We start from the raw sequence: 24,858 nt of genomic DNA on the forward strand, positions 1-24,858 counted from the left end.
AGGAGCCAGGACAGTGAATTATTATGCTTCCCTTCTGTGAATCAGATGCCTATGCTCGTTTGCATACTGTGGGATTGTACTCTGTGCAGTACTGGAGCTGTAGTGAACCTTTGCCTCCAAAGGTGTGAGATGAGGATATGAGGAGAATAATAAGAACCTGGAAGGCAAAGAAAGTGATGGCCTGAAAAAGTAGATTGGAAACCTCGGCTGTCTCAGGTCATGATATAACCCTAGGAAACAGATTATTAAATTAAAATTAAAAGGTTCATTGATACATTGGATCCAAGTTCTGAAAATTACTGTAGCAACACATTTCTGTGACCTTCAATTTCAAATGATGGGTGATCACATCTTATGTCAGTTTTTACTAGATAGAAGTAAAGGTAAATTTTCGGGGGATCTAGTAGAATTTGGCTATCTATAGCTGCCCATTTCAAGCTTCCTGAGCTTGCCAGTAGTAAGGTTAAGAATTTGTGCCTCTATTGGGTTGTCTGTTAAGAGTTTATGAGCTGGAAAGGCTTAAGTTCTTCCCTTCCTGGTCTTGGCCATTGAAGTCCAACTACCTTCTTTCTACTGGTTCTGGAATGTGAAGATGTGTCTAGAATCTAACTCTGCCTGTCAGAAAACTATCTGGGCCTTTGCCCAAGAGGCTTTTTGGACACATCAGTAAATGAAATTCAGTCATGGAGTTGTTCAGCAAGTGTGCTGGCACTGCATGGCCAGAAGCAGGGCAGGGTAATAGGAAAGGGAGAAGGGGATGGTGGCTGCAAGTGGTTAAACGGGATCTCTGTGTCACATGGAGCCAAAGCCAGACAGAAATTCAGACCTGTTTGCCAAGACTTAGCAGTACAAAGTTCAAACCTGTCTCCAGATAGCTATGGTTTTGGTTGCATGTGATCACTCAAATAGTCATAATTTCAAAAGAAATGACAGATTATAAAGATTCCATATTGTTGCAGTAGTGTGAATGCAAATGAGCTTGCAGGTTGTTTTACACAAAGCATAGTGGTACCTGGTTAAACACACAAAAAAAAAAAACTTGACTTGGGTTTAAAGTGTGTTTACTTGGAGGAAAAAAGCACATTGCTGTTGCATGTAGTTACCTGTAACAGTGGTGAAGGAACTGAGCGTCTACAAAAAATGGTTTTGAATCTTCCAAATCCTACTTTAGTAAAAATTTAAAATCAGTGATATTTTCTAAAATACTCAGTTCTGAGCAAAATGTATTTTGCCAAGGTTGTGGAGATAAGAAAAGGCATGTAGTATTTTGCACATCATAAATCTGTTTTTTCCAGGTTTTTCCCATGGGCTTGTTCATGGCCAAAGAGTAGAGGATTTATTACGTGCAATGGTAACAGCATTAGGATTATCTTCTGGGAAGGAAGGACAGAGTTTTATTTGCTTTTGCACCACTGCATTCTTGGGAAGCCTACTTTCTTGGAACTTTGCCTTGCAGCAGTCCATATGAATTGCTGTAACCAAGATGTCAGTCTGATTGATTATCAATACATGACTGATTTTTGCAGAGCGAAATATTGAAGCACAATTTAAAAAGCATCTTCTAATTTGTGCCATGAAAAGTGTTTTGAATTAAGGCATCTGATTTTTCTCATTTTATTTGACTTGTTTTCCCTCTTCTGTTCCACTCATGTTAGTACGAGGAATTTTACAGCTTTACAACAGAACTGGAATTCTGCTGTGTTTTGATTACAGAGATATGTGGGTAATTGTTCAGTCCCTCTCCCAGTTTGGTTACAGTTCTTGTCCTGTTTATGTGATACTGGAATTCATTTTGTAGTTACTTAAAAATGTGTATCAAGGAAGTTACTTCAAGTAATCCATGAACTGTCTGCTCTGTACACTGTTTTTATTACAGGCAGTAATCAATCTTTCTGCTTTTTCATATGTCAGATCAATTTAATAGCTAGGATTTTGGAAAATAGTCTGACTGGCTTGATGTAAGTAAAATAATACAGAAGATGCTGTTTCACCAGTGAGAAAATAGTGGTAAATTAGCAATTTGTGACTTCATTGCTTGTGATTGGTCAGTTGACCAGAACTCCAAAGAAAAGCCTGGTGCAGGTCAGTCCCCAGGGGAAGAAGAGCCAGTTAAACTGTTTGCCCAGTCAGGGGGTGTCACTGTGACTACCAGCTATTCCTGTATCAACTTTGCATCTCATAGGATACATTTGTCATCACATCTGGACACTCTGTTCATTGGCTTCAGGTTGTGAGCAGGATATATAAAGAAGAAAGCAAATAGTCTTTGCCCCTCAGAGTGTATATGCTTTATATCATCTTTTGTCCAACTTTTCATTTTCTGTTTTCCCTTCCACACGTTATCCAAAGCCAGTTAAATGTCTTGTCAGAGGGTATAGATTAAAGAATTTGTAGTGAAAATGGGACGTTGCCCTTCTCTGGACTTGCTCCAGCACTTTAAAATCTTCCCTGAACTGAGGGGCCCAGAATTGGAAACAGGATTCAGGGTGTGGCTTCCCCAGTACCAAATATAGCAGGACAGTCACTGCCCTGGTCCTGCTGGCCACACTGTTGCTGACACAGTCAGGATGCCATTGGCTCCTTGGCCACACACTGGCTCATGGTCAGCTGCCTGTGGACCAGCACTCCCAGCTCCTTTTCCTCTGGGCAGCTTTCCAGCCACTCTGCCCCAGCCTGCAGCACTGCCTGGGCTTGCTGTGACCCCAGTGCAGGACCTGGCAGGGGCCTTGTTGAACTTCATGGTGCTGCCCTTGGCCCACCAGTTTGTCCTGTCCAGGTCCTTCTGCAGAGCCTCTGTGTCCTCCAGAAGATCAACACTCCCAACCCACTCAGTGTCATCTGTGAATTTCCTGAGAGTGCGCTCAATCCCTTAGTCCAGATCATTGATAAAGATATTAAACAGTACTGGCTCCAAAGAAAGGTTTTCAGCTGTTGTTTTTAATTAGCAGAGTCTGGTAAATGTCTCCTTACAAGAAAAGGCATTTGAGACTCCTTTGGCAAATACATTCTGTACCTGTGTCATTTTTAATTTTTTTTTAATTAGTGAGGATAATCAGGACTAAGTAATGTGCTTCCAATCAGCATTTAGTATTTTTAGCATTTCATGAGTTGTATTGCTAGTTATTTTCCTTTCATTCTTTTGTCATCCTGCAATTGCATTTGCATTGTTTTTGTGTACATGGCCTGCAGTTGGCTCATAAATTCTTATAACTACTTACTTAATATCCATCTTTCTTTTCTATGTTTACAGCAGATAAGACAGCTGAATATGATCTTGAATTTAAGCACTAAGCATATGACAATTTACCAATGGTGATTTTTTGGTATTTCTCCTCTTCTCATATAGTATCCTGTCCTATTGCCATTCTGTAACTGTGCCATCACCATCAATTCCTACTTGTCATACCACAGTTATAGTATGGTAATAGGGTCAGTTATAATACCATTCTCCACCAATCAATGCATTTGGTTCCAAAAGATTCTTTCAGTTTATCTCTTTAGGAAGGGGCTAAGGAGACAATGGTAGCAAAATGTTCTTCTCTTTTAAGCTTCTCAATTTCTGTGTGGCTCAATGTGATGCTGTTCTTGACACTCAGACTAAGTCTTGTGTAAGGTGTTGATTATCTTTATTAAAGGCATGACCTGTTTGGAGATGAGGGTTATCAAAGTAATGTCTTTTTATGTGTTATCCTGTTTTTCTCAACTTCTGGGTTTATTTACCTCTTCCAGGTTTGGTTTATATTATAAAATTCTGTTGATGTCAGCCTGTTGGGTGTATTGGCAAGAAGTCCTTTCTAGATGACTGCATCAATATTTGGTGCTTTCTGCTTAGTTGGTATCTCCCTTATTCCAGTGTAAGCTTAGGTGATGGTGGGGTGTGTGTATATAGTTTGTTGTTTGGGATTATTTTGCTTGTTTGTTGTTTAAAGAAAAGCCAACAAAACATGTGGTACTACATTTGTGATTTCATTTGTCAGGAATTAAAAGATTTTGAAATAACAATCATCTGATCCTCCTGATTTGAGTGTTTTATTTTTCTTCACACTTTAGTGTCTCTTTTTTCTTATTTGTTTGATGCTTCTGGCTGACAGATAGAGCTGCATCTGGGGCTGATGAAGGTTTGTCATCCTAAATCTGCACTGCATAGAAGTATTTTTTTTCAGAGACACATGTCTGTGCAACATTTTGCTATGTTTTACTGTGAGATCTGAGATAAAAATATAATTTACTGTTAATGGTTAATGGCAACAATCACCTATAGTACTGGTTAAATTGTGTGAGGAAAGATGTAAAAACACTCTGATGACAGTTGCATTATTTGAGTCTGCTGTGATTTCAGCCTTTTCTTGGCATCTCTCCTTGAATTGTTTTAGCTCTTGAAGTGTCATCTGGATTCACATCCACTTGGATAAGTTTTACTTTCAAATGTCTTTTGTATTTAATCCTAGTACTAAAGTTAATTTACAGTACCATCCCAGTTACAACAAACGGTATCAAATTCTCTAAATGGTTGAATTTCTTCCTTCAGTGATTGCAAAGGGATTTTTTAAATACTGAGTATTTTTCCTTGGTCTTTTTACAAGCCAAGGGTTGTTAAATGTTAGTGCTTTGGAGCCCTGTGAATAAGCTGGTGTAAGAACAGTAAAACAAATGCAACATGTACATGCCTTCCCCTGCTGTGACTGGCTTGGAGGTTTATGCTTGTCCTGCCAACTGCAGCAAGGCTTTTCTGGATCTGCCTGCTTCTCTGCAGCTGCTGGTTTGAGTCTTTTCAGTATTTCTACTGATTTGATTACCCTGTCCTCTCTTGGTGTTTATATACCTCTCTCCCCTGTACTGCTGGAATCATCAGTATCTTTCAGCAGTAGAAGGGCTTCCTGATCCAACAAATCATTTTCCTGAATCCTACAGATGGAACAGCAAAAGTTAATATTCCTGTCTGAGGCATAGCTCTTGCACAAGAGCCACAGCTGAGTCACATCAGGGCAAGCTACCATGCTGCTTTGGTCTTTGGAAGCTGCATGTGAGATGTGGGCAGTGTGTGAACAGCCCTTGGGCAGCCCTGTGTGTGTTTCAGTGCAGTTGAAAGGCTGCCAGTCCCACGAGAAGCTGCAGGTATTGTTCATCTGGCCTCGTTTCAGGCCTCGAGTCACACAGAGCTGCTTTCATGGCTGCTGCAGGGTTCCAGGGCAAAGCTGAGCCAGCATCTGTAGATGTCATCAGACATCTGGGCTTGAACTCACAGTCTGTGTATTTCTCTCCAGTGGGTGAAAGGATAACCTAGACTGGCTTGCACACTGCATGGTTGATAGAATCAGATGAACACCTTCCTGAAAGCTTTAACTTTCCAGTATGTTCCTAACATGCTGAGAGTGACTTTGGCAGTCTTCATTTAGCTGTTCTTGCAAGTTTGAATGAAGACATTTGCATTGTTTCAGTGTTACAATCCTGTCTTTTTACTTACTGGTTTGCAGAGCCTGGAGAGTAAAATTTTGCTCTGATGATGAGAATTTCAGGGTACTGTGGTCAAAGTGGCAATAATGTCAATTTCCAGAATAGTTCTAATACTTTATTTTTTCAAGCTAACTAAAGTACTAGTATGTGACAAATTAATGGAGATGCATTCAATCAAAAGTGATGCCAAATTAATTTAATCATAAATGTGCATAACTGTATTCTGTTTACATTTGCTAGCATTAGTGTTTAAATTGACTGCTTAATTGTTTGGAAAGGAATGGATGATGCTACATTATTATTATTAAAGAATATTTTTCTGTCTCTTGCTTTTTGCACAGAGTACAGTAACAGATTTTTTGTTGTGAAAGCTGCTAAGTCTGTACGCTTTTTATATAAATGAGTATTAGTGTTCAAAATAGTTTCAACTGTATAGCCAGACATCAGACAGAACTACTGTAGTCTGAAAAAGTAGTGAATTCCTGTTACAATTTCATCACATTTTTTGTCTTAGCGTGTTAATGAGTGGTTTCCAATTTGGACATTCAAAACATTAAATTATTTGGACTTTAGCCTTTTGTATCTATAGAGTTTATTTTAGGTTTTCAGTTTCATTAGCAGATTATTTTAGCAGATCAATTTCTGGCTATATCCAGGACTCCAGTGGAGGCTACCCCAGTGCAGAGCAGGACAGTCCCCTCCCTTGACCAGCTGGTGATGCTGTGTGTGATGCACCCCAGGACACAGCAACAAAAGGCCCTGTAGCAGGCAGACCTGAGTTGTCAGTACAAGAATGGTTTTGTGCTTTCAGCTAGGGCTTTAAAACATAGCTTAAGAATATTTGTAAGGAAACAGACCAATAAGGTAGAATTTGTGCTTTTCTGGGCTGTAGATTTAAGGTTCTCTTTTTTTTCTGTTTATTGTTGTGTAGGGTTTTTCTCTTCTCCTATCTCCTCTTTTTAGTCTTTGTGGCAACTTGTGGCAAATTATACTTGTACATTTCTGGAAAGGGAGGAGGATTTTTAAGTAATGTACTGTAGGAGAGATTGCTGTCAAACATTTATTTTAATTTATAAGATCCGAATTTAAAACTATATTTCAGAACTCAGAAAGGAAAGAAAGCTGGAACACAGCACTTTCATGTTGGAAGCATGGATGTGCTTAATAATGGAGAAGCAACCCTAGAATCATTTGAATGACACCATAACAAAAAAATTCTGGTTAGAGTAAGGGATGTATTAGCTGTGTGAGCTCAGTCTTCTTTTGTGTTTTACTATTATTATTTTAGAGGTGAATTTGACCCATCAAGATTTCTCATTCTTTGCTCTCTCTGGTATCTCTTCATTTTGTGCACTGTGTATACTGTGTCTGTAGTGGGCATACCAAATCCTGTTGGTATACAGTGGTCCTTCAGTTTTAACTCTTAATGGTGCTCAAGTGACTTGGAGGAATGGAACACAAAGACTGATTTCACTAAGGTCGTTCTTAGAGTCTCCAGCATGTCTGCCTGTTCTGTGCTGACATCCTTGAAGTCATCTTCATGTTTTAACAAACAGTATTCTAAATTAAAATTTGCAACTTTTTATTACTTCAAACTAAATGCTTACTTTCGGTTTTGCCAGATCATTACGTTGAGAAGTTTCAGTTAACCGGAGGTGTATAATAATTAAAAATAAACTAATTTGGTGGCATTTCATAGGAATTAGTAGTTCTTAGCTGTGCTAGAAGAAACAAGGAAACCATGTGGTTAATTTATTACATTATGTTAATAAGGCTAAAGATGCAGCTCTAAATATGCAGAAAGAGAGATCTGCAGTGTTAAGACTTATTTTACATGAGGGATTAAATTATCCAGTATCTAGTTTGTTTAAACTAGATAGAAAGATTGTTCATATGTAAAGTATTTTGTGAGGTCTGTGCCTCAGTAGAGGCAGTGTTAAGAGTGGCCTCTTAGGCTGCTCTGGTCCTGGCACAGCTCTAAGGCAGCTGCAGTGTACTGTAGCCATGTGTTAGGCCAGATGGTTTACAGCCCCTCACACCATTCATACTGAGGTGAGTCCTCACTTGGAATTGCAATGGAACTGCTTGGGGAGGGGATGCTGCCATCTCCAACCTCATCTGTGCACAGCAGTTTCTGTGCTGTACCTCAGGCCAAGATTGACAAAATAAGCAGAACTGCAACATGGTTAATCTAAACATGTTTTAATCTAAATTATTGAGTTCAATAAACCTCTAAGTATCAGGTTAACACTTCCCCTTTTTCTGATATTTGTCCTAACAAAAAAATTCAAGTACTAATTGTGATTATTCAGCAGAAGATGTATTGATAGCACTGCATCCTTTTAAAAAGTTTTGTTTAGTATAAGAAATAAAAGCAGAAAGAACTCCGTTTTTTTTTTCTGGTGTTTTTCAGATGGTGGTGAAAACCTTCATGGATATGGACCAGGACTCAGAAGATGAGAAGCAGCAGTATCTCCCATTAGCCTTGCACCTTGCCTCTGAATTCTTCCTCAGGAATCCCAATAAAGATGTGCGCCTCCTTGTAGCATGTTGCTTGGCTGATATCTTTCGTATCTATGCTCCTGAAGCTCCATATACTTCCCATGACAAACTTAAGGTAAAAGTACCTCACAAGATCAAGGCTTTTCTCCTACCTTATTCTTACTGAAGAAAATATCAACTGCCCCCTTAAAATAAGCCAAACCAAACCCAAACAAACCAAACAGTCTCCCCCTGCCAACAAAACCCCCAAAAATTACCAGAAAAATGTTTTTATTCCCATGTATACTGATTTTTAGTTTTATTAAAGAGAAGTTGCTTTAATCCTGTAAGTCAGTGTAATACTTAAGGGCCAGAGATGTGTAAAGGAATGCTAGATGGCCATTATCTGTGTTGGTGATGGCTTTCTGTCAATGCCTAAAAAAGACAATTTGATGTTCTCACATTATGAATTTGAAAATGTGGATAGATGTCACTACTAAAGGATTGTATTTTCATCTTCTGCTGAATCAAGCTTGTAAACTTTGTTTTTTGACAGGACATATTCTTGTTTATTACAAGACAATTAAAAGGCTTGGAGGACACGAAGAGCCCTCAATTTAACAGATACTTTTACTTGTTAGAGGTAACACAATACTTATAACTTTCAGTAGATGGTATTAGATCTGTAAACCTAAGAAGTGTAATCAGTTGTTCTCCTCATGTGCCAGTATGCCTGGCAAATTTCTTCTATTCTGTAAATCACACCAGTCTCATTAAAGTTCAGTGAATTGCATATTTTAATACTTACAGTGCTGTTTGTGTTTAATAAGTTTGTTAATCTGTAGTGGAGGACCAATTGTCTAAACAATTGGTATGTATTGAAATTTAGCCTTTATCTTACAATTCCATGCATTGGGGGTTTTTTATCAAGAGAGAAAAATCTCAAATGCTGATTAAAATGCCAATGTGCCTATATTGGTGATGGGAGGAGGAATGTAAGATTTTTGTTTTAAAAACATTGCAAAACTATACTTTTGACAAGAACAGAGGGGTGGGGTTCAATGTGCTTTTAGAAATAGTATCTCATTTGTAAAAATGATACTTGATGTTTAAAACATGATGTTTAAAATTGTATTGTTTCATAGCATGAAGAAAAATAAGGTCTTATTATATTAAGAAGTTCTGTCAATTGGCTTTCATACTTAAAAAATCAGATCATTCTGTATTTAGAGTTTTCTGGATATATCTTGCTCCCCCTGTGTCAGGAGCTCTTTATATGCAAAGCAAATATCCAGTCTCTTTCCCCAAAGTCCTTACATCTATTGTATATTACTTTTCCTTAAATAGAAAAAAACCCATAGCTAACATGATTATGTTTCTGTTACTTAATGTGAAGTTGTACTAGCCTAAATATCCTCATTTTTGTTTCAGAATTTAGCTTGGGTCAAATCTTACAACATCTGCTTTGAGTTGGAAGATTGCAATGACATTTTTATTCAGCTTTTTAGGACTCTTTTTTCAGTTATCAAGTAAGTCGAATAATTTCCATTATATTAATTGTCAAAATATCATCAAGTTTGGGAGTAGACTGAATCATGGCATAGTCTACAGATAAATATGTCTGAACAGAAGTCTTTATTTCCCTAAATGAGGAGCTACTGGGAAGGCAAATGAGTGTGAACTGCTGACATTATGGAGGGGTGTGTGTCTGAAAGTAGATGCTTTAAAATTTGCTGTCCATGTTACAGCAGTATATTTCTTTCCTATTAGTTTACCTACATTTTTGTATTGGTTGTTATTGTCCTTTTTTATTTTGATTGTCTTAAAGCAGAGCTAGATTGTTCTAGATTTTTTGAACCTTTCTGTAAGAGAAGAAAGGCACATAAAACAGTTTTGAGATGTGGAGAGTGTAAGGGAGAGCAAGCTGAACAACATTTGATGCTGTTTCTTGATCATACTGTTAGTATTTGTCCGAGTCTGCGAATTTAATATAGAAAATATTCTTTATGATCTTAGTAATAGCCACAACCAGAAGGTACAAATGCATATGCTGGATTTGATGAGTTCTATCATCATGGAAGGCGATGGAGTAACTCAGGAGCTGCTGGACTCAATTTTGATTAACCTCATTCCTGCACACAAGGTCTGCCAAGTAAAATGTTATCATGGAATTATTGTTATTATAACAGTATACTTACTGCCTTCTGCATGTTGTTTATCTCTTTATACACTTCAGCTATTGTGACTGTTTTATTTTCTCACATTCATTTGGGGATTACCTGCTGCTGTTGATTAGCTGTGTCTAGATTATTTGTTACAGAGGGATTGTACCACCTCACTGAAACATAAATAAAGTGTTTTCAAGCAGATATAATAGGAAAACATTGTATCTTGAGGATTGTAGGTAGTTGATTGTTTCACTTTTTTGGTATGCTGAGTTTTTTTTAATAGAGAAGATATTAAATGTTTTTGAATTTAAAAGAAGGAGGGTGGGGGAAAGATATTCCCAAGATTTCTGTGGTGTCTGTCTGTTCTCCCCAGCTTGCCAGTCAGACTTCACTGCACCTTCCTAGTTGTGCTTCCCACCCCTTCCATTGTCTTTCTTCATTTAATTCACTTATAAGGAGCAAAGTGATACAGAACACTCCCCTTCCTAGAGGAATTGTATGTTCCTTGAAGAGGAGATCATTGGGACTGCACTTGAGCTTTTAAAGTACCTTCACTGTAATGCCTTAATAAAGTCAAAAAGTGAATAAACACAACTCCTTTAGCTGTAAAATACAGGAAAATGAGATGCAGGCTGATGGTGGTGATGCCTTACACTGACCAAGAAAATTCCCTTGCTAAAACACTTATCAAAAATAGTATGGAGTATTATTTTTGATAAGTATGGAGTAATATTCCAGTTATTAATAAGAGGAGATGAACTACACTCAGATTACCACGTCTTTGTTTCTGTTTGCTCATTTGTTGATTTAAAATAATTAGAAAAATTAAGGCATGTCCATCCATGACTAGACAATTAAATCAGTATTAGTATGGCCATTGTCATTTACCTGTGAAATCTCATCCAGCTTATAAAACTATCTATTGCCTGAGATGAGTTTGCATTCCTTCTGTCATAATCATGAGACAGGAATGCCATTCTATCAAATCATTTTTATTGACAGCAATGAGATAATGTCTTGCTGAAACTGCTAAAACAGAGAGCCTCTTCTAACAAGAGTCCTTGTGAAAATACACTGTTCTTTGTAAGTTGCTTGTAATAAATTAGAAGCAAGTAGATATAAGGAGTGGAAGTACAGGGTGGTGATCTGAGATAATGCTGTTAACAATGATGGGCATTGCTCTGAGGGTAAAGGCCCAGTAAAACCTTGCACAGCTTAACATTGTGTTGTGACTACTTGATTTAGTAGTCACAATAAAGTAAATAAAAGTGAATATGATCATTTAACATTAATGTTGTTATAGTTTTGCCTAATGAAGAAAATTGTCAAGTGAAGCTCTGATAGAGAGGGAGACAAACTTGGTGTAAATATTGGGTTGTAATGCATATTTAATGTCACTTAGAGGATTGGTGCCATTCTTACTGGCTCTTGGTCGTGACTGAGCAAAAAATGTCCTGTAGGCAGTGCTCAGTATTGTAATTTGGTCAGTACGTCAGTCTGTATTACTTTCTTTGTTCCCTGTAACAACAGCACTTAAATGACTGCTTTACCATGGTAGTTCAAAAAAAGAAAAAATAAAAACAACCAGAAAGTTCTTTTGTCTGAGCTGCCTATGGGAGTTTGACTATTGTAACTATGTTCTCCTTTCATGAACAGATCTGCAAGAAAATTCTGTGATTATATTGCTTGCCTTTAGATATGTAAATCCGAAGCACTGTAGCCTTAAGAGCACAGTTGATTTTCTTGTAGAATGCATGCAATAGCAATACTTCTAGATCTGTGCAGAGCAGTCAAATTACCAGTCATTCTCTGCTATGACATAAGAAAAGTATCAGTCTGGCAAGACTAGATGGAAGTTTGTCCTTGTAAAGAAGCTGAAATAATGTGGTTTGGATAATGCAGTCTGAAGTGGTGTTTTTTTAATCAGACATGATATACAGTCTGCCTCTGAAACTAGATTGTATTAATTTGTACATCTGTTCTTAGTAAAGTGATGGTGTGGTGTACATTGTTCTCTGTGTGTGCTAATGTGACTCATCTAGTAAATTCAGGTTTTCAGTAGCAGTAGCATGTCACATTTTGCTCACATTTTGACCCGTGGCCTCAAACTGTAGTTCCTTATATTAACGTTAAAAGTAGTACTATTCAGTGAATATTTTTCTTCCCAGTCTTACATAAGTTATTCCTTAAAAACATTTTCATGTGTTAAAAATCTGTATTTTCTTCTGTACGTCCTACAGCTTGAGTTATCCAGACAGGGTTTCTTTTCTCCTATTAGTTGAAGTAGTTGATTTGTTTTATTAAGTTACATATTACTTTTCTAGTCTGTTTTGATGTTTGGTTCTTCATTATTGTGGTGTTCTTTGTTTGTGTGTGTATTTGGGTTGTTGGTTTGGTTGTGTGGAAGAATCCGGATTGAAGTTCCATAGAAAATGTATTTTAAAGTTTGAGATTCACAGTCCTTCAGTTTTATACCTGCATACCAGTCAACAAGGTTTTAATCATGGCTGGGTTTGGGAAGAAAGTCTTGGGATATTCTTTGAGAAGAATTCATACAAATATGTCTGTCTTCTATGATGAGACATCAGTTTAGTGCTTTGGTGACTGAAGAAATATTTGTTTGAGCCTTTGGCCACCTTGTTTCTCTTTACTATCTGTTGATGAACTGTCTTTGTCATCTCATTAATTAAAGGAACATGAGGGAGTTGTTCTCGGTGTAGATTTGCCAAATACCATATTTCCAAGAATCAGTCATCCCTAGGTTTTACCTGCATTTTGTCTGCAATGATTTGTAGTTTTCAGGGCAATCAGCTCATCCATATCATTTTTCCCATCCAAGCTGCATTAATCCTTAGATGATATGGGATTTGTACAGACTAGGACAGAAAAATTTTTCAGATATTCTTTTTCTTGCTCAAGAGCAATATATCAGTGTTCAGATTTGTCATGTTACAATCAAATGCTTACTTGGAAAGTTAACAGCTAACTCTTTCCAAGTGTAGGTGCTTTGTGTAGTCTCATTGTGGGCTATCTCAGAGCATATGATACAATTTGTGGAGAAGTCAGTGCCCAGTTTTACTCTCCAGACAAGGCTGAACTTGCTACAGAGTGTATCTTTAATGAGTATGTGAGGGGCAGACAAAACCACATTTAAATATTAATTTAAATTCATTCATTCTTCAGTGCCAGATTTGGTGCACGTTAATTTTCAGAGTATTCAGGAATGATAATGTTTCTTCAAAATCTGCTATTGTGTGTGAAAACTCTGTAAAATTTTATTCTATTTTCTTTATTTCAGAACCTTAACAAACAAGCGTTTGATCTTGCAAAAGTCCTGTTGAAAAGGACGGTCCAGACCATTGAACCATGTATTGCCAATGTATGTAAATTAATCCATGTTACCTGCAAGTAATAAGTGTTCTTGTTACTGTCTTCATTTATTGGAGATTTTATGGGCATTTTTATTCTTTTAAATATTGTTTATAGAAGCTACTGCGGTTTTCCAAATAGGATATTGTTGGCTTGGTTGTGAAGTGTGTGGAGTATTTCAAATAAGTGAAGAGGAAATTAATTTTTATCCATCTCGTTCTAATGTTAAGCCTAAATCTAGGCTGTGAAAATGGCTGACCACTAAAAATTCTGTTACAACAAAAGGAATTATGAGTAGTTCATATGTCCAGCAACCAGGCAGCCTTATTTCATACCAAGCTTCAGGATGAAGCGTTTCAGCCTACTGGCTCTTTGCTAGATTTTCTTTCCCCTCCTAAACTTGCTATGACTTGTAGTCATGAAGAGTAAAAGAACTATGCTTTTTGCAAGGCTTCCTTCAAATTACAATTCCTTCTTGTTGAATGTAAGTGTTGTATGTTCTGCACATTAATACAGCTACTGCAGTCTTTGATCAATGTATTCTGATCCATTCTGTTGCCTTCCCTTGGTGCTGAAGCCAATAGAATTAATAAAATTCAGAGTAATTTAAAAGGGAATTAGATTCATAAAAGATTATTCAATAAGTATTTAAAAGCTCAAGGTGTCTGACTAACAGTTACCACATTCCCCTGTATTTTTTAAGCTTTGTAATTAGTCGTATATGAAAACAGGATAGTACATGAAGTAACCTTGAGTTGAGTTAATATCATTCTCCTTACTTTCTTTTTCAAGTGTGTAATAGCTTTTTTTGCTATTACATTTGCACTGCTGAGATAATATTAACACACAATATCTAAAAGGAAATATTAAATTTTAATATACTTTATATAAATCCAAAAATAAATAATTCATAATTTAGGCTACTTTGGTTTGTTTCTGTTAGATCACTAATGACCTTGATACATTAGCCATCAAATATTGCAAGACATAATATAAAGACATCTGACATTCTTTAAAACGGATTTGAAGCAGAGGACCTTTATTTTCAGTATTTGATGATCTTCAGTTGGATTGGGCTTCAGTTATAAGAAAATTTTTTAAAAGCACTGGGTTTTTTTTTGTTCAGTGTTCTACTGGATGAATATGCATTTTAAGTTAACAAGTCTTTTATTACTTGTTAATTTTGCTTTTGAGATAGTTACTGAGATTTGAAATTATCAGATTGTCATGTATTAAACTCCCTTGATAGAGTTAATAAGACTGAACTGGGAAGGATGCTTTTAATTTCCTTGAGCCAAAATTGTAAGGGTGAAATGCTTTGATGTAGTGAAGAAATTGTGTTTTGAATGCCTTCCATAAGTGTAAAACCATTAATGATACTACATTAAAAGAATTTTTAGAAATAATGTTTGCATTAATGAAGGAAAATATACTACATAATACTGTTTGTATTTTAGTTTTTTAACCAGGTTCTGGTACTGGGAAAGTCTTCAGTAAGTGACTTATCAGAACATGTGTTTGACTTGATACAAGAGCTTTTTGCCATAGATCCTCACTTACTGCTGTCTGTCATGCCACAGCTGGAATTCAAGCTGAAGGTGGGTTACAGTGTAGCTTTGGACAGTCAGTAAAATTTTTGTTAAATGTTTTGTTAAAAATTTTTGTTTTATTAAGAGTGCAGAACTGTAGATTTAATAAGTGTTCTACTAGGGAAATAAAAATCCTATATTTATTGCTTTATTTTGAAGGTAAATATAATATTAAAGAAAGGATATTGGAAATTAGTATGCAATTATGTTCTTATTGTGCTTCCAAACATGTATTATGCACACACAACATATATAATCATTATAATGATAAATTAATGCAGTCTAATGCAAAAGCTTTATGTACTTAATCTTTGGATTGTACCCAAAATTTATAAAGTAATTAGGCTGTGGTTGGCTTATCTTATGAAATGTAAATGTGTTAGCTTCAGTACTGATTTACAGAATTTTCTTTTATAAAATAATGCTTTAATAATAGGGGAAGTATTTCCTAATATTTCATCAGATTTGTTATTGTCAGCTAATAAGTTAGCTGACTGATTTCCTTGAAAACAGTTAATTTATCCTAATTTGGAAGTCTGTGGGGGTTTTAATTAAAAAGCTGTTTGACTTTCTTGAGATTGTAAGTGGACAAGAGAAATAATTTTGCATGTGTGGATGTACATGTAGGCTATGGTTGCAACCAACAAAAGTAACCAAGAAATAGGTATTTGGTGAAATTACATGTGGCTTTCATTAGTGCATATGTGTTTATAACATCTTAATTGGTGTCTTTTCCGCACACATAAAATGTTTTAAAACAAATCATTAATTGTTTATTTTGTCAGATGTATATTAGAGTACTGTATATGGGTTTTTATTGCTGAAAAGAAGATTCTTTAAAAGCACAGGCATCTATTCAGTGTCTGTAATGCATTAGCTTAATATGTATATTTGTGTATTTTGTTTCGTATGAATCCTATAAGGTAATCAAAGAGGGTGAGGATTATCAGAAATACTTTCAAACTCAGTTTTTAATCTAACTGTTTAAAAAAACAGAAATAAAATTATTACTAAGATATTACAGATAATGATTTACTGTTCCTTTTTCATATTTTGGTTTTTAGAGCAATGATGGAGAAGAACGTTTGGCTGTTGTTCGACTTCTGGCAAAACTCTTTGGCTCCAAAGATTCTGATCTGGCCACACAAAATCGACCTCTTTGGCAGTGCTTTCTTGGGCGGTAAGAGGAACGGGATAGAGTTCTGAATTTCTGTTCTTTTTTTGATGTTCTTTTTTTCTGTTTTCTTACAGTATTGCCTTTTTCATTTTCTTTCTAGAGGATATAACTATTTATATTTGAACGAATTCCTTATTAAATCATCAAAGCAGGAAACTGCATACAGTTATATTTTAGAAGGAAGAAGCCTTGAAAGACCGCTGCTATATTGCTATAAGCTAAGGCCATATAAGTTAGACAGACAGCACATTGTATGCATAGCAGAATTTACACAATAGCCATGCCAGCATTGTCTGAAATCTCATACTGTTCTGCTGTATCTGCAGCTCTGTTTTGCTTGGCATTTACCTTTCTGAGTGAAGAGATACTTTCTTTTACATAAATGAGAAGTTCATAATCTTTTAAAAAGAGAATATTTTCAAATGGTTCCTGGTGATGCCCGTTTACATTTCTGTAATTTTGTGTGTGCGTGTGTGTACATGCACACATACAATCAACATTGTATGGAGACCTGTGTTCAGAAGTCAGTGGGCAGAATCCATTGGGTTAACATTTTATCTACGTACACCATATTAATTCCTTAATTTTAGTCCTGACTGAATTTCACAAGAAATAACAAATATTTGTATGAGGTACATTATTGAGATAAATTCAAAACATTTATATTCTCTAATTTTGCCATATAAAAGTATTCTAATAGTTAACAGAACATAGTATCAACACATGTTACTACATAGAGAATAATACTGATTTGCAAAGCTAATTAAAAATTAACATTCATTATCTTCTGTCCCTCTAGGTTCAATGATATCCATGTCCCTGTGAGATTAGAGAGTGTGAAATTTGCCAGTCATTGTTTAATGAACCATCCAGACTTAGCAAAAGACCTCACTGGTGAGATGCTCATACAGGGGTTTAGAATAATCTACAAAATGAACAAGGGACTGTGTAACTATTTTTGTACATAGCAGTCTAGTTCTGAAATGCACCAAGTCCAATGCTTGATAAGGGGGGATGGAAGAGGTATTTGCTGAGTAATTGATTTCTGTTGAAGAAGAGTGCTAGTAATTAGAAAGAGGAGGAGTGTGTGGCTTTGTGTGGACTTTGTAAGAGTGAGCAGTGAAGAAGCCACACATTGTACAATGAATTTTAAAGTAATTTCAAGTTGTAAAGAAACTTTGGGTAAGCCAAAGCCAATATTGGTTCAACACCCTGGCTTATTTTCAAAATTAGTCACTGAGTTCCCCACTACTCTGTTCCACTGACCTCAAAAAAAGCCTTTTTGCTGATCTAAACTATGAAGTTTCTTCTTTCTCTACAGTATCACATTAACTATGAGAAGATTTTCAGGCTTAACAGAAAATACTGTTGTTTTTTGATGCGAGCTATTCTACAACAATTGTCAGTATTTCTGATTTATTATTCACATTTTTCACTTTTAGGGAATGAGAATTCTTTTTGTTTCTTCTTATTCCCTCACTTCCCCTTTACTTACAGTATATTCTAGTCAACTTTATTTCACTTTATTGCTTCTTGCAAATGATGTTATCATAAAAGCTATCACTCCTATATTCTTCTGATATTTACAGTTACCTAATTGTTTTATAAAACTTTAACATAGAAGACATTGGAACAGATGTTTCCTGTTGGTGGCTCTATATTTAATAGATTACATGGTTGTGATATATAAGACATTTAATTGATTAAACATTAGTAATAAATCAGAATACATCACACCTACATAAAAAAGCCAAGCTTCTCATTGTTTCTGCTCATGACAGAATATTTGAAGGTTAGATCACACGACCCAGAAGAAGCCATTCGACACGATGTTATTGTTACAATTATCACTGCGGGCAAGAGAGATCTCTCTCTGGTCAATGACCAGCTGCTTGGCTTTGTGAGGGAAAGAACGCTGGACAAACGGGTAAGTGTGTTAATAGTGTGTTTTCAGCAGTGACCTGCTTCTAAGATACTTCACTAAAAGTAAAATAAAAAAACCTGAAGCCATGGAATCAGAGAATCTTCAGAGTTGACTATTAAGAGGAATACTCACGGGAAAAAAATTATTTTCTTAAAAGAACATCTTAATAAAAATTCCATATTATGGTGGCATCCATCAAGCAAATAGGGTCGTTGACTTGTGATAACCACAGTTACATTGTAAGAACATAAGAATTGTCACACATGTTTAGGCCAAAGGTCACTATAACCCATTATAATTCTCACAGTCATCAGCTTTGGATTTGTGATTTAAGGCTTAAATCCTTAAATCACAAATCCAACAATTTGTGATTTAAGGATTTCTGAAGTCTGCTGGCCCATACTCATAATAACTTTCAACAGAACTTTATTCCAGGTATTTATCAAGTTCTTCCTTGAATTTATTTGTACTTTACAAGCCTCCATTGCATATGCATCAGTAAATTAAAGTTTATTGCCTGTTTGCACTTGCTTGCTTTTAACTTGTCTGATCATTTGATTTGATATCTCATAGATCTTGGATTACATAAAACAATGAATATTCTTTGACTCATTTATATTTAATAAATATGAATACCATATCTTCTCTAAGTCTTTCTTTTTTATTCTAAAGAATCACCTGATTAACTTCCACACAAATTGATTGTTACATACTGCTGATCATTCTTGTCTGGATGTTCTCTGTCGTGTTGGAACTAAGGTGACCAGACTTAGGAGCAGCATGCTACTCACCAGAACATCTGATTTTGAATGGCATTCAGAGTTTGCACCATGTTGCATACTTGATGATAATTTTTTTTCTTATTCTGAAATGTTCCATCTGTCTCTTCTGCTGTTTCTGAGCACTGAGCTGACAGATTTGGAAAACATTCATGTTAATGTCGGTGTTTTTCTTTAATAACTTCAGGTGGTATACTGCCAGATACTGTACATGCACAGTTAATGCTGGTGGGAAAACCTATCCTTAATCTGAATTTCTTCCATTTCATACCGTAACCATTCAGTAGCATGACATTTTTCTGCAATTCTTAATTATGTTACATCTGACTACCTCAGTAAATTTTACACACACTGTTCAGTTCATTTTGTAATAAGTTTTCATATGGTAAATGTCAGAGATTCCTTTCTGACTTCATCTACACGTTTATTTTGTTCCCTTCATTGTGAAAATCAGTCATTTATTTCCAGCTATTTCCCCCTATGTTTTAGTTGATAATTAATTCACAACAGAATTTTTATTTTAAGGCCCTCTGGTACGAGGCTTTGTTGGAAATTTTTTGGGATCCTAATGCATTTTACTGATGGACTTCTGGATCTGCTAAAAGTTATTTTTTCTTAGATAAAACTTGCCATTATATAAAGTTTATAGACAAATTTCTGTAACTTATTTTTCAGTAGTGTCAGCTCCTTCTTGTCATTACTGTTCTATTTCAACCTGTTTGCCCATTCCAAATCAGATGTTCTTTTGAGAGGCACATTGTTCCTCTTCACACCTTTTGGTTTCTTTCACATTTGCTGTCTTCAATCTGCTTATGGACAGATTGCAAAAATAGAATAATTAGTATCTGGTATATAATATCTAAATTCTTGTAAAAGTCATAGATCGGTTACCACCTTTTGTAATTAAGATTACAGAATCTTAATTATTTTCTTCCTGCTTGCTTTATTAATTTTTTTTAAATGTCTCTTAATGATACTTTAAGAAACCTCTTCAGAGGTCTCCTGGAATAAATCTGTTTGTCTCTCAGCCATACAGAAAGGGTCTGGAAGGCTTCCTGCTTCTGCAGTCTTTGGTGAAGATGTTTACTTAGTATGCTTTTAATAACTTAATTTTGAAACTGTTGCCCGTGCTTCATCAAGGATTTACTTTCAATTTGCCAGAGTTTATACTGTTTCCTGTTTACATTTTTTCAGATGTGGCTCCATGCTCTTTGGAGAGTGATGCCTAATAGCAGACTTCTCTTTACAATGTAGCTATGTCAATTTTTTTCCCTTATTATTGTTGGTTTTTGATAGGCTATAGAAAGGATACCCCCTATGTCTTTCTAGGTGGTTTTTTTTAAATTTTACTTTTTTTTGTTCTCCTTTTAAGTAGGAATGTTACTATGATTGATTTTGAAAATAATGTCGTCTTTATACAGAGAAATAATGATTTTGAGTATGTTCACTATTATAAAGCAGCTCTTCAAATAGCTGTACTTGCAGCTTGACATTGCATGTTTCTCAGAAGTGATCAAGATCACCTTCCTTCTTTTTCAGCCCCTAAACATGTCCAAAAGTTCATTTATGAGATCTAAAAACTTTTAGTATAGTCACCACTTTGCACTGGGACTTACGACCTAGTGAGAAGGGGATGATTGTTACTGTGTCTTCACGAGTGTTTCTGTTTTCCTTTAGCATGCTGCTGTCAGTAAGAGGCAGTCAGCTATTACTGCACAGCTGTAATACTGATTTCTACAAAGCTAGGTCTTTTTTTGTGTGGCTTTAAATCAGCGTGGTGGCATGCAATGTTCCTCATACGTTAAACTAAGTCATTTCACACCAGTTGTAGGTTTGATATATTGCATTTCAAGGTTAGGTGCTTTTTCAGGTGATCAGTGAAGAATAACTTTGTCTGTACATGATGTTTCTCTTATAAAAATCTCTGGAGAGAGCTTTATTAAAGGTATATCCTGAGGGGAAAATAAAATTGAGTGCTGACTAGAAATTACTACAACAAATACTTCACATTTGAAGTAGACCTTAGCAATATAGGATGTGTTAGTAAATATAGTTACTACTGTAGAATGAAGATCAAGGACTTGTAAACTTTCATCTGTTTTTTAAAAATTATTTTTAGGATTTCTCTCCCGTTTGGGAGAGGAGCGTTGCTAATATCCATGTAACTATCTTTATATTTTCTGGGTAGGATTTTCTCAATTCCAGGCTGAGTGCACTATACCTTTTTAATCACTCCTTTTCTTTAAAAGACCTCTGTATTTTGCTGACTGCATTTACCCCTTGTAGCTGGGTTTCTGTTGGATACATCTACTGCAAACTCCTAAATGATGGTTCATCAATTTGACTTCATCTTTTTAAGACTGCAGTCATTTGTCAAATGAGTGTTGCTATTACTATGGAAAGAATGCTTGTCCAACAGGCTGAAGTAAAGTGCCAACCTGTCATTTCAGTTCTGCCTCTTATCTGTATAAAGCAGGGAAAAAATTTAAGTCATGCTAACTGGTACACCATTTAAGTGATCTGGTTTTTTTCTCTTGACCATATTCTAATTGACACAGTATTGGTAAAGATAGTCTAAACACTTCCTAAAGTGAAAGTTTCTGGCTAAAAGACACTACTTAATTTTTTAAAGGAATGTCCTTAGCTGTTTTGATCTATATAGACATTTGCATGATGATTGTAACTATTTATAAAACAACAACAATTTTAAAAACAAACGAACAAACCCCACTTCCGCCAGTAGTTTTCAAATCTGTTTTTATTGCTCCCCGTGGAAAAGTAACTCTGGTAACGTGCTCCCCAAAAACTGAAAGCTAGTCTTTGGTAATAATTGTTCTTAGGAAAGCTCCTTTGGAACACTCTTTCAAAGGTCTTTCCAGCATCTTCACTTTTCAGAATAATTAGGAGACATTTTAAAAACAAATAACAAAAATACTCTTGTCCATAATACTGGAATAATCTTAAGAACCTGAGAAGTTAAGAGAGTTTTGACAGCTGACTTTGTTGGCATTTCTCCCAACAGTCCTTATGGAGTAGAGACTCAGGCCCTTCATAAGAACTGACTTGCACATCATCAGCTTGAAGTCAAAAGCTATAGAGTGAGGAGCCATAGAATCATACACCCATTTTTGGTTCCTCTTTATGCATTTTTCTGCATGTGCATTAGTTTTAACTGTACTGAAAACCATTGTGGCTTTTTTCCAGATAAAGGAGAACTGTTGTAAGGTGTTTATTATTGTTTTGAATTTTCAATAGCAGTTTTTTTTTCAAAACTCAGCCCCACTGTCATCGGTGGAGGAATTTAATTATGTTGGTCAACCAAGGAAGCTAAGGTTATCAAAATTCTTTTTTTAATTGAATCAGGGTAGTAATTCTGTTAGCTGTGTTTATGTATGCTGTCTTTGAAACTGATTATTATATTCCTCTTTATGTTTATTTGCTGTTTCAGCTTTAATTCTCAAAAGTGTTTTACTCTTTTTTTCTCCCTACATATATCTCCTATTTAATGACTTGCTTCCGAGGTGTTCCAAACATTCTCTAAGGGATTTGGTCCAGTGTCTCCTACTGTCACTGCAGCTGGCTTTCTACATGCTCTGAGATCTACTCTACAGTTATTTCACTAATCAGAATTCTATTTGCAATCCAGATCTCCTTTCTTTTGTAACTCCTTTTTACTCCCACGTTTTAGGCTTAAATTTTCTGGAATCATTTATAGAAATGATTTTTTGTTTTCTTCTGACAAGTTTTGCCATCCATCATTTCTGTCTCATACAGGAGATCTGATGGAGCTACCACCTGCATAGGAAGGGTATATCTGAATGCAGAAAAAGATTAATACTTTTCTGAAAATGTTTCCCTTTCAGGCCTTTATTTTCTTTAAAATGTGCTTTAGACTGTAACAGGAGTGAACAAATTCCTGCTGAAAAGTTAAATAAAAACATCTGTTTATAGCTAAAGTTTTTCTCTTTCGTGAAAACTGATTACTGTATTATGTTCTAGCAAAGTCATTACTATCTTGACTCATCTGTCACTTAAGAAATACAACAAGTAACAAAACACAAGTTTATTCTTTCCATCTTATTGTATTAACCTACTCCAACAGCTAGTGGTGTCTTGTGGTGACATTGAGCCATATTATCTTGAAGATTTGTTTTGTCTTTGCCCTTCAAGAAAAGGAAATAATTCAGTAAAACTATTAAGAAATTAAATGTGCAATACCTCAGTGGTATTGAGTCAAGCCTTCAATTTAACAAGATTGAGGAAGTTACAGTATGAATAATAGTATCTACATTTGTGCTTCATAGACTGAGCATTGTTAGTCCTTGGGAGTTCAAGGCCAAAAGTGATACCTAGTGTGTTCTGAAAGAAATCATCTCTTTCAGTTCAAATTTAATGCGTTTCTTCTAAATGATGTGGGAAAACAAGTGTCTTCTGAGGTTTACTGTGTAAATCATTCAGCATGAGACACTATGCTGCCTAAATTAATCCTGAAGTCAGTTTTGGTATGATTCCTCACAGAATCAGCACAGGATGTCTTATGGGTCTTGTCTGTTAAATTGTTTAATAATGAGATATTTGTTATTTATTTGAGTGGATAAAGTATGACTGCCAAAAGCAAGGTGGAGAACCCATGAACTCCTGTAGCTGTTGTACTCTGGGGTTTTTTTCCTCAATCCCTCCAGTCTTAGAGCAATTGCTTCAAGGCTTCAGCAAAATGGGCCTCTGCCACTGTCCTGGAAGGTGCCCTAGGAGCTCAAGCCAGGCAGGTTTGGCTTGGCTTAGGCTCCAGATCTCCTGTGTCTAGGCAAGGATGCTATGAGATGGTGCAAGGCAGTGGGAAGAAAGAAGTCTGCCACTTACCTGGTGCCTTCTCTGAATAGATAAGCCTTCCAAATCCTGACTCAGTAAGACACTTATTCAGGCATACATGTTAAGCTGTACTTAACTTCAATTCTGCTGGCTAGCTCCCAGATTTTTTACACTCAGCACAGAGAAGTACTGAAGTCCTGGGTACTGACAGTATTTAATCTGCACAGTACTGGCAAAAAAACTCTTACATAGGCTTTGCAAATTTTCATCTAGAGGCTTCAAACAGCATTTTTCAGCTTTTGAAGTGTCTAAATACAGGAGATCAGAAAGTGGCTATTTTATCTTTCTTGCTTCTACATCTTTACTGTATTTTGTATCATTTATTTATTTATTTATTTATTTACCAAAACCAATTCCCCAACTTGTTTTAATTTCTTCCCTCTCAAGTGGCGAGTAAGAAAAGAAGCTATGATGGGTCTTGCCCAGCTGTACAAGAAGTACTGTCTTCATGCTGAGGCTGGAAAGGATGCTGCAGAGAAAGTGAGCTGGATAAAGGATAAACTTTTGCACATATATTATCAAAATAGCATTGATGACAAGTGAGTCAATCTAAGTCTTCCTAATTTTAATTGTATAGTGGTAAGAGATACTCTGAAAATATGTTCTTATCCTGCGAAAGCTGTTATATTCTGCATTTATGGGTTGATGTATCGTGTATTTAATTAATCATTAAGATATGTATGCACATATTCAAAATTGTTTCATTATCTGTTCATGGATTCATTTTTATATACTGATGGAACTAGAGCTATGATTTGCATTAACTAACTACTGTGTAAGAAAAGCATTGTTAAATCTGGCATTTACTATGCCAGCTGTTGTTTGCCTTACTCCTTTCCAGAGGCCAGGCTGTTAAAATCCATCCTCTGTGAGTGTTATGTGTGTCCACACCACAGTGCATGCACAGATCTCTCCTTTTGGCATATGGACCTTTAGGTAGACCAAAAGCTGAAGAAACATCAGGGGTGCTTTCACATTTGATTTGTCTGTGTTTTGTCATTCAGTCCCTTTGATTTTTTGAAATACTATTTTGGTGTCGAAAAAAGTA

The 24,858-nt window shown here is 35.8% G+C and overlaps 1 protein-coding gene across 3 annotated transcripts in view; it reads left to right on the top strand.

Annotated features, from left to right (window-relative positions):
* PDS5A (PDS5 cohesin associated factor A) overlaps positions 1-24,858 on the top strand; it is a 75,339-nt gene that overhangs the window by 21,857 nt on the left and 28,624 nt on the right. For all 3 annotated transcript variants that reach the window (XM_063157398.1, XM_063157399.1, XM_063157400.1), the window contains exons 3-12: positions 7,868-8,071; positions 8,492-8,578; positions 9,367-9,464; positions 9,952-10,078; positions 13,402-13,482; positions 14,930-15,070; positions 16,126-16,241; positions 17,038-17,132; positions 18,020-18,165; positions 24,198-24,349. In XM_063157398.1, coding sequence (XP_063013468.1) covers positions 7,868-8,071; positions 8,492-8,578; positions 9,367-9,464; positions 9,952-10,078; positions 13,402-13,482; positions 14,930-15,070; positions 16,126-16,241; positions 17,038-17,132; positions 18,020-18,165; positions 24,198-24,349 — 1,247 coding nt within the window. The remainder of the gene's footprint in view (positions 1-7,867; positions 8,072-8,491; positions 8,579-9,366; positions 9,465-9,951; positions 10,079-13,401; positions 13,483-14,929; positions 15,071-16,125; positions 16,242-17,037; positions 17,133-18,019; positions 18,166-24,197; positions 24,350-24,858) is intronic.

Source organism: Melospiza melodia, chromosome 5 (genome assembly GCF_035770615.1).
Source record: "Melospiza melodia melodia isolate bMelMel2 chromosome 5, bMelMel2.pri, whole genome shotgun sequence".
NCBI classification, from domain to species: domain Eukaryota; kingdom Metazoa; phylum Chordata; class Aves; order Passeriformes; family Passerellidae; genus Melospiza; species Melospiza melodia.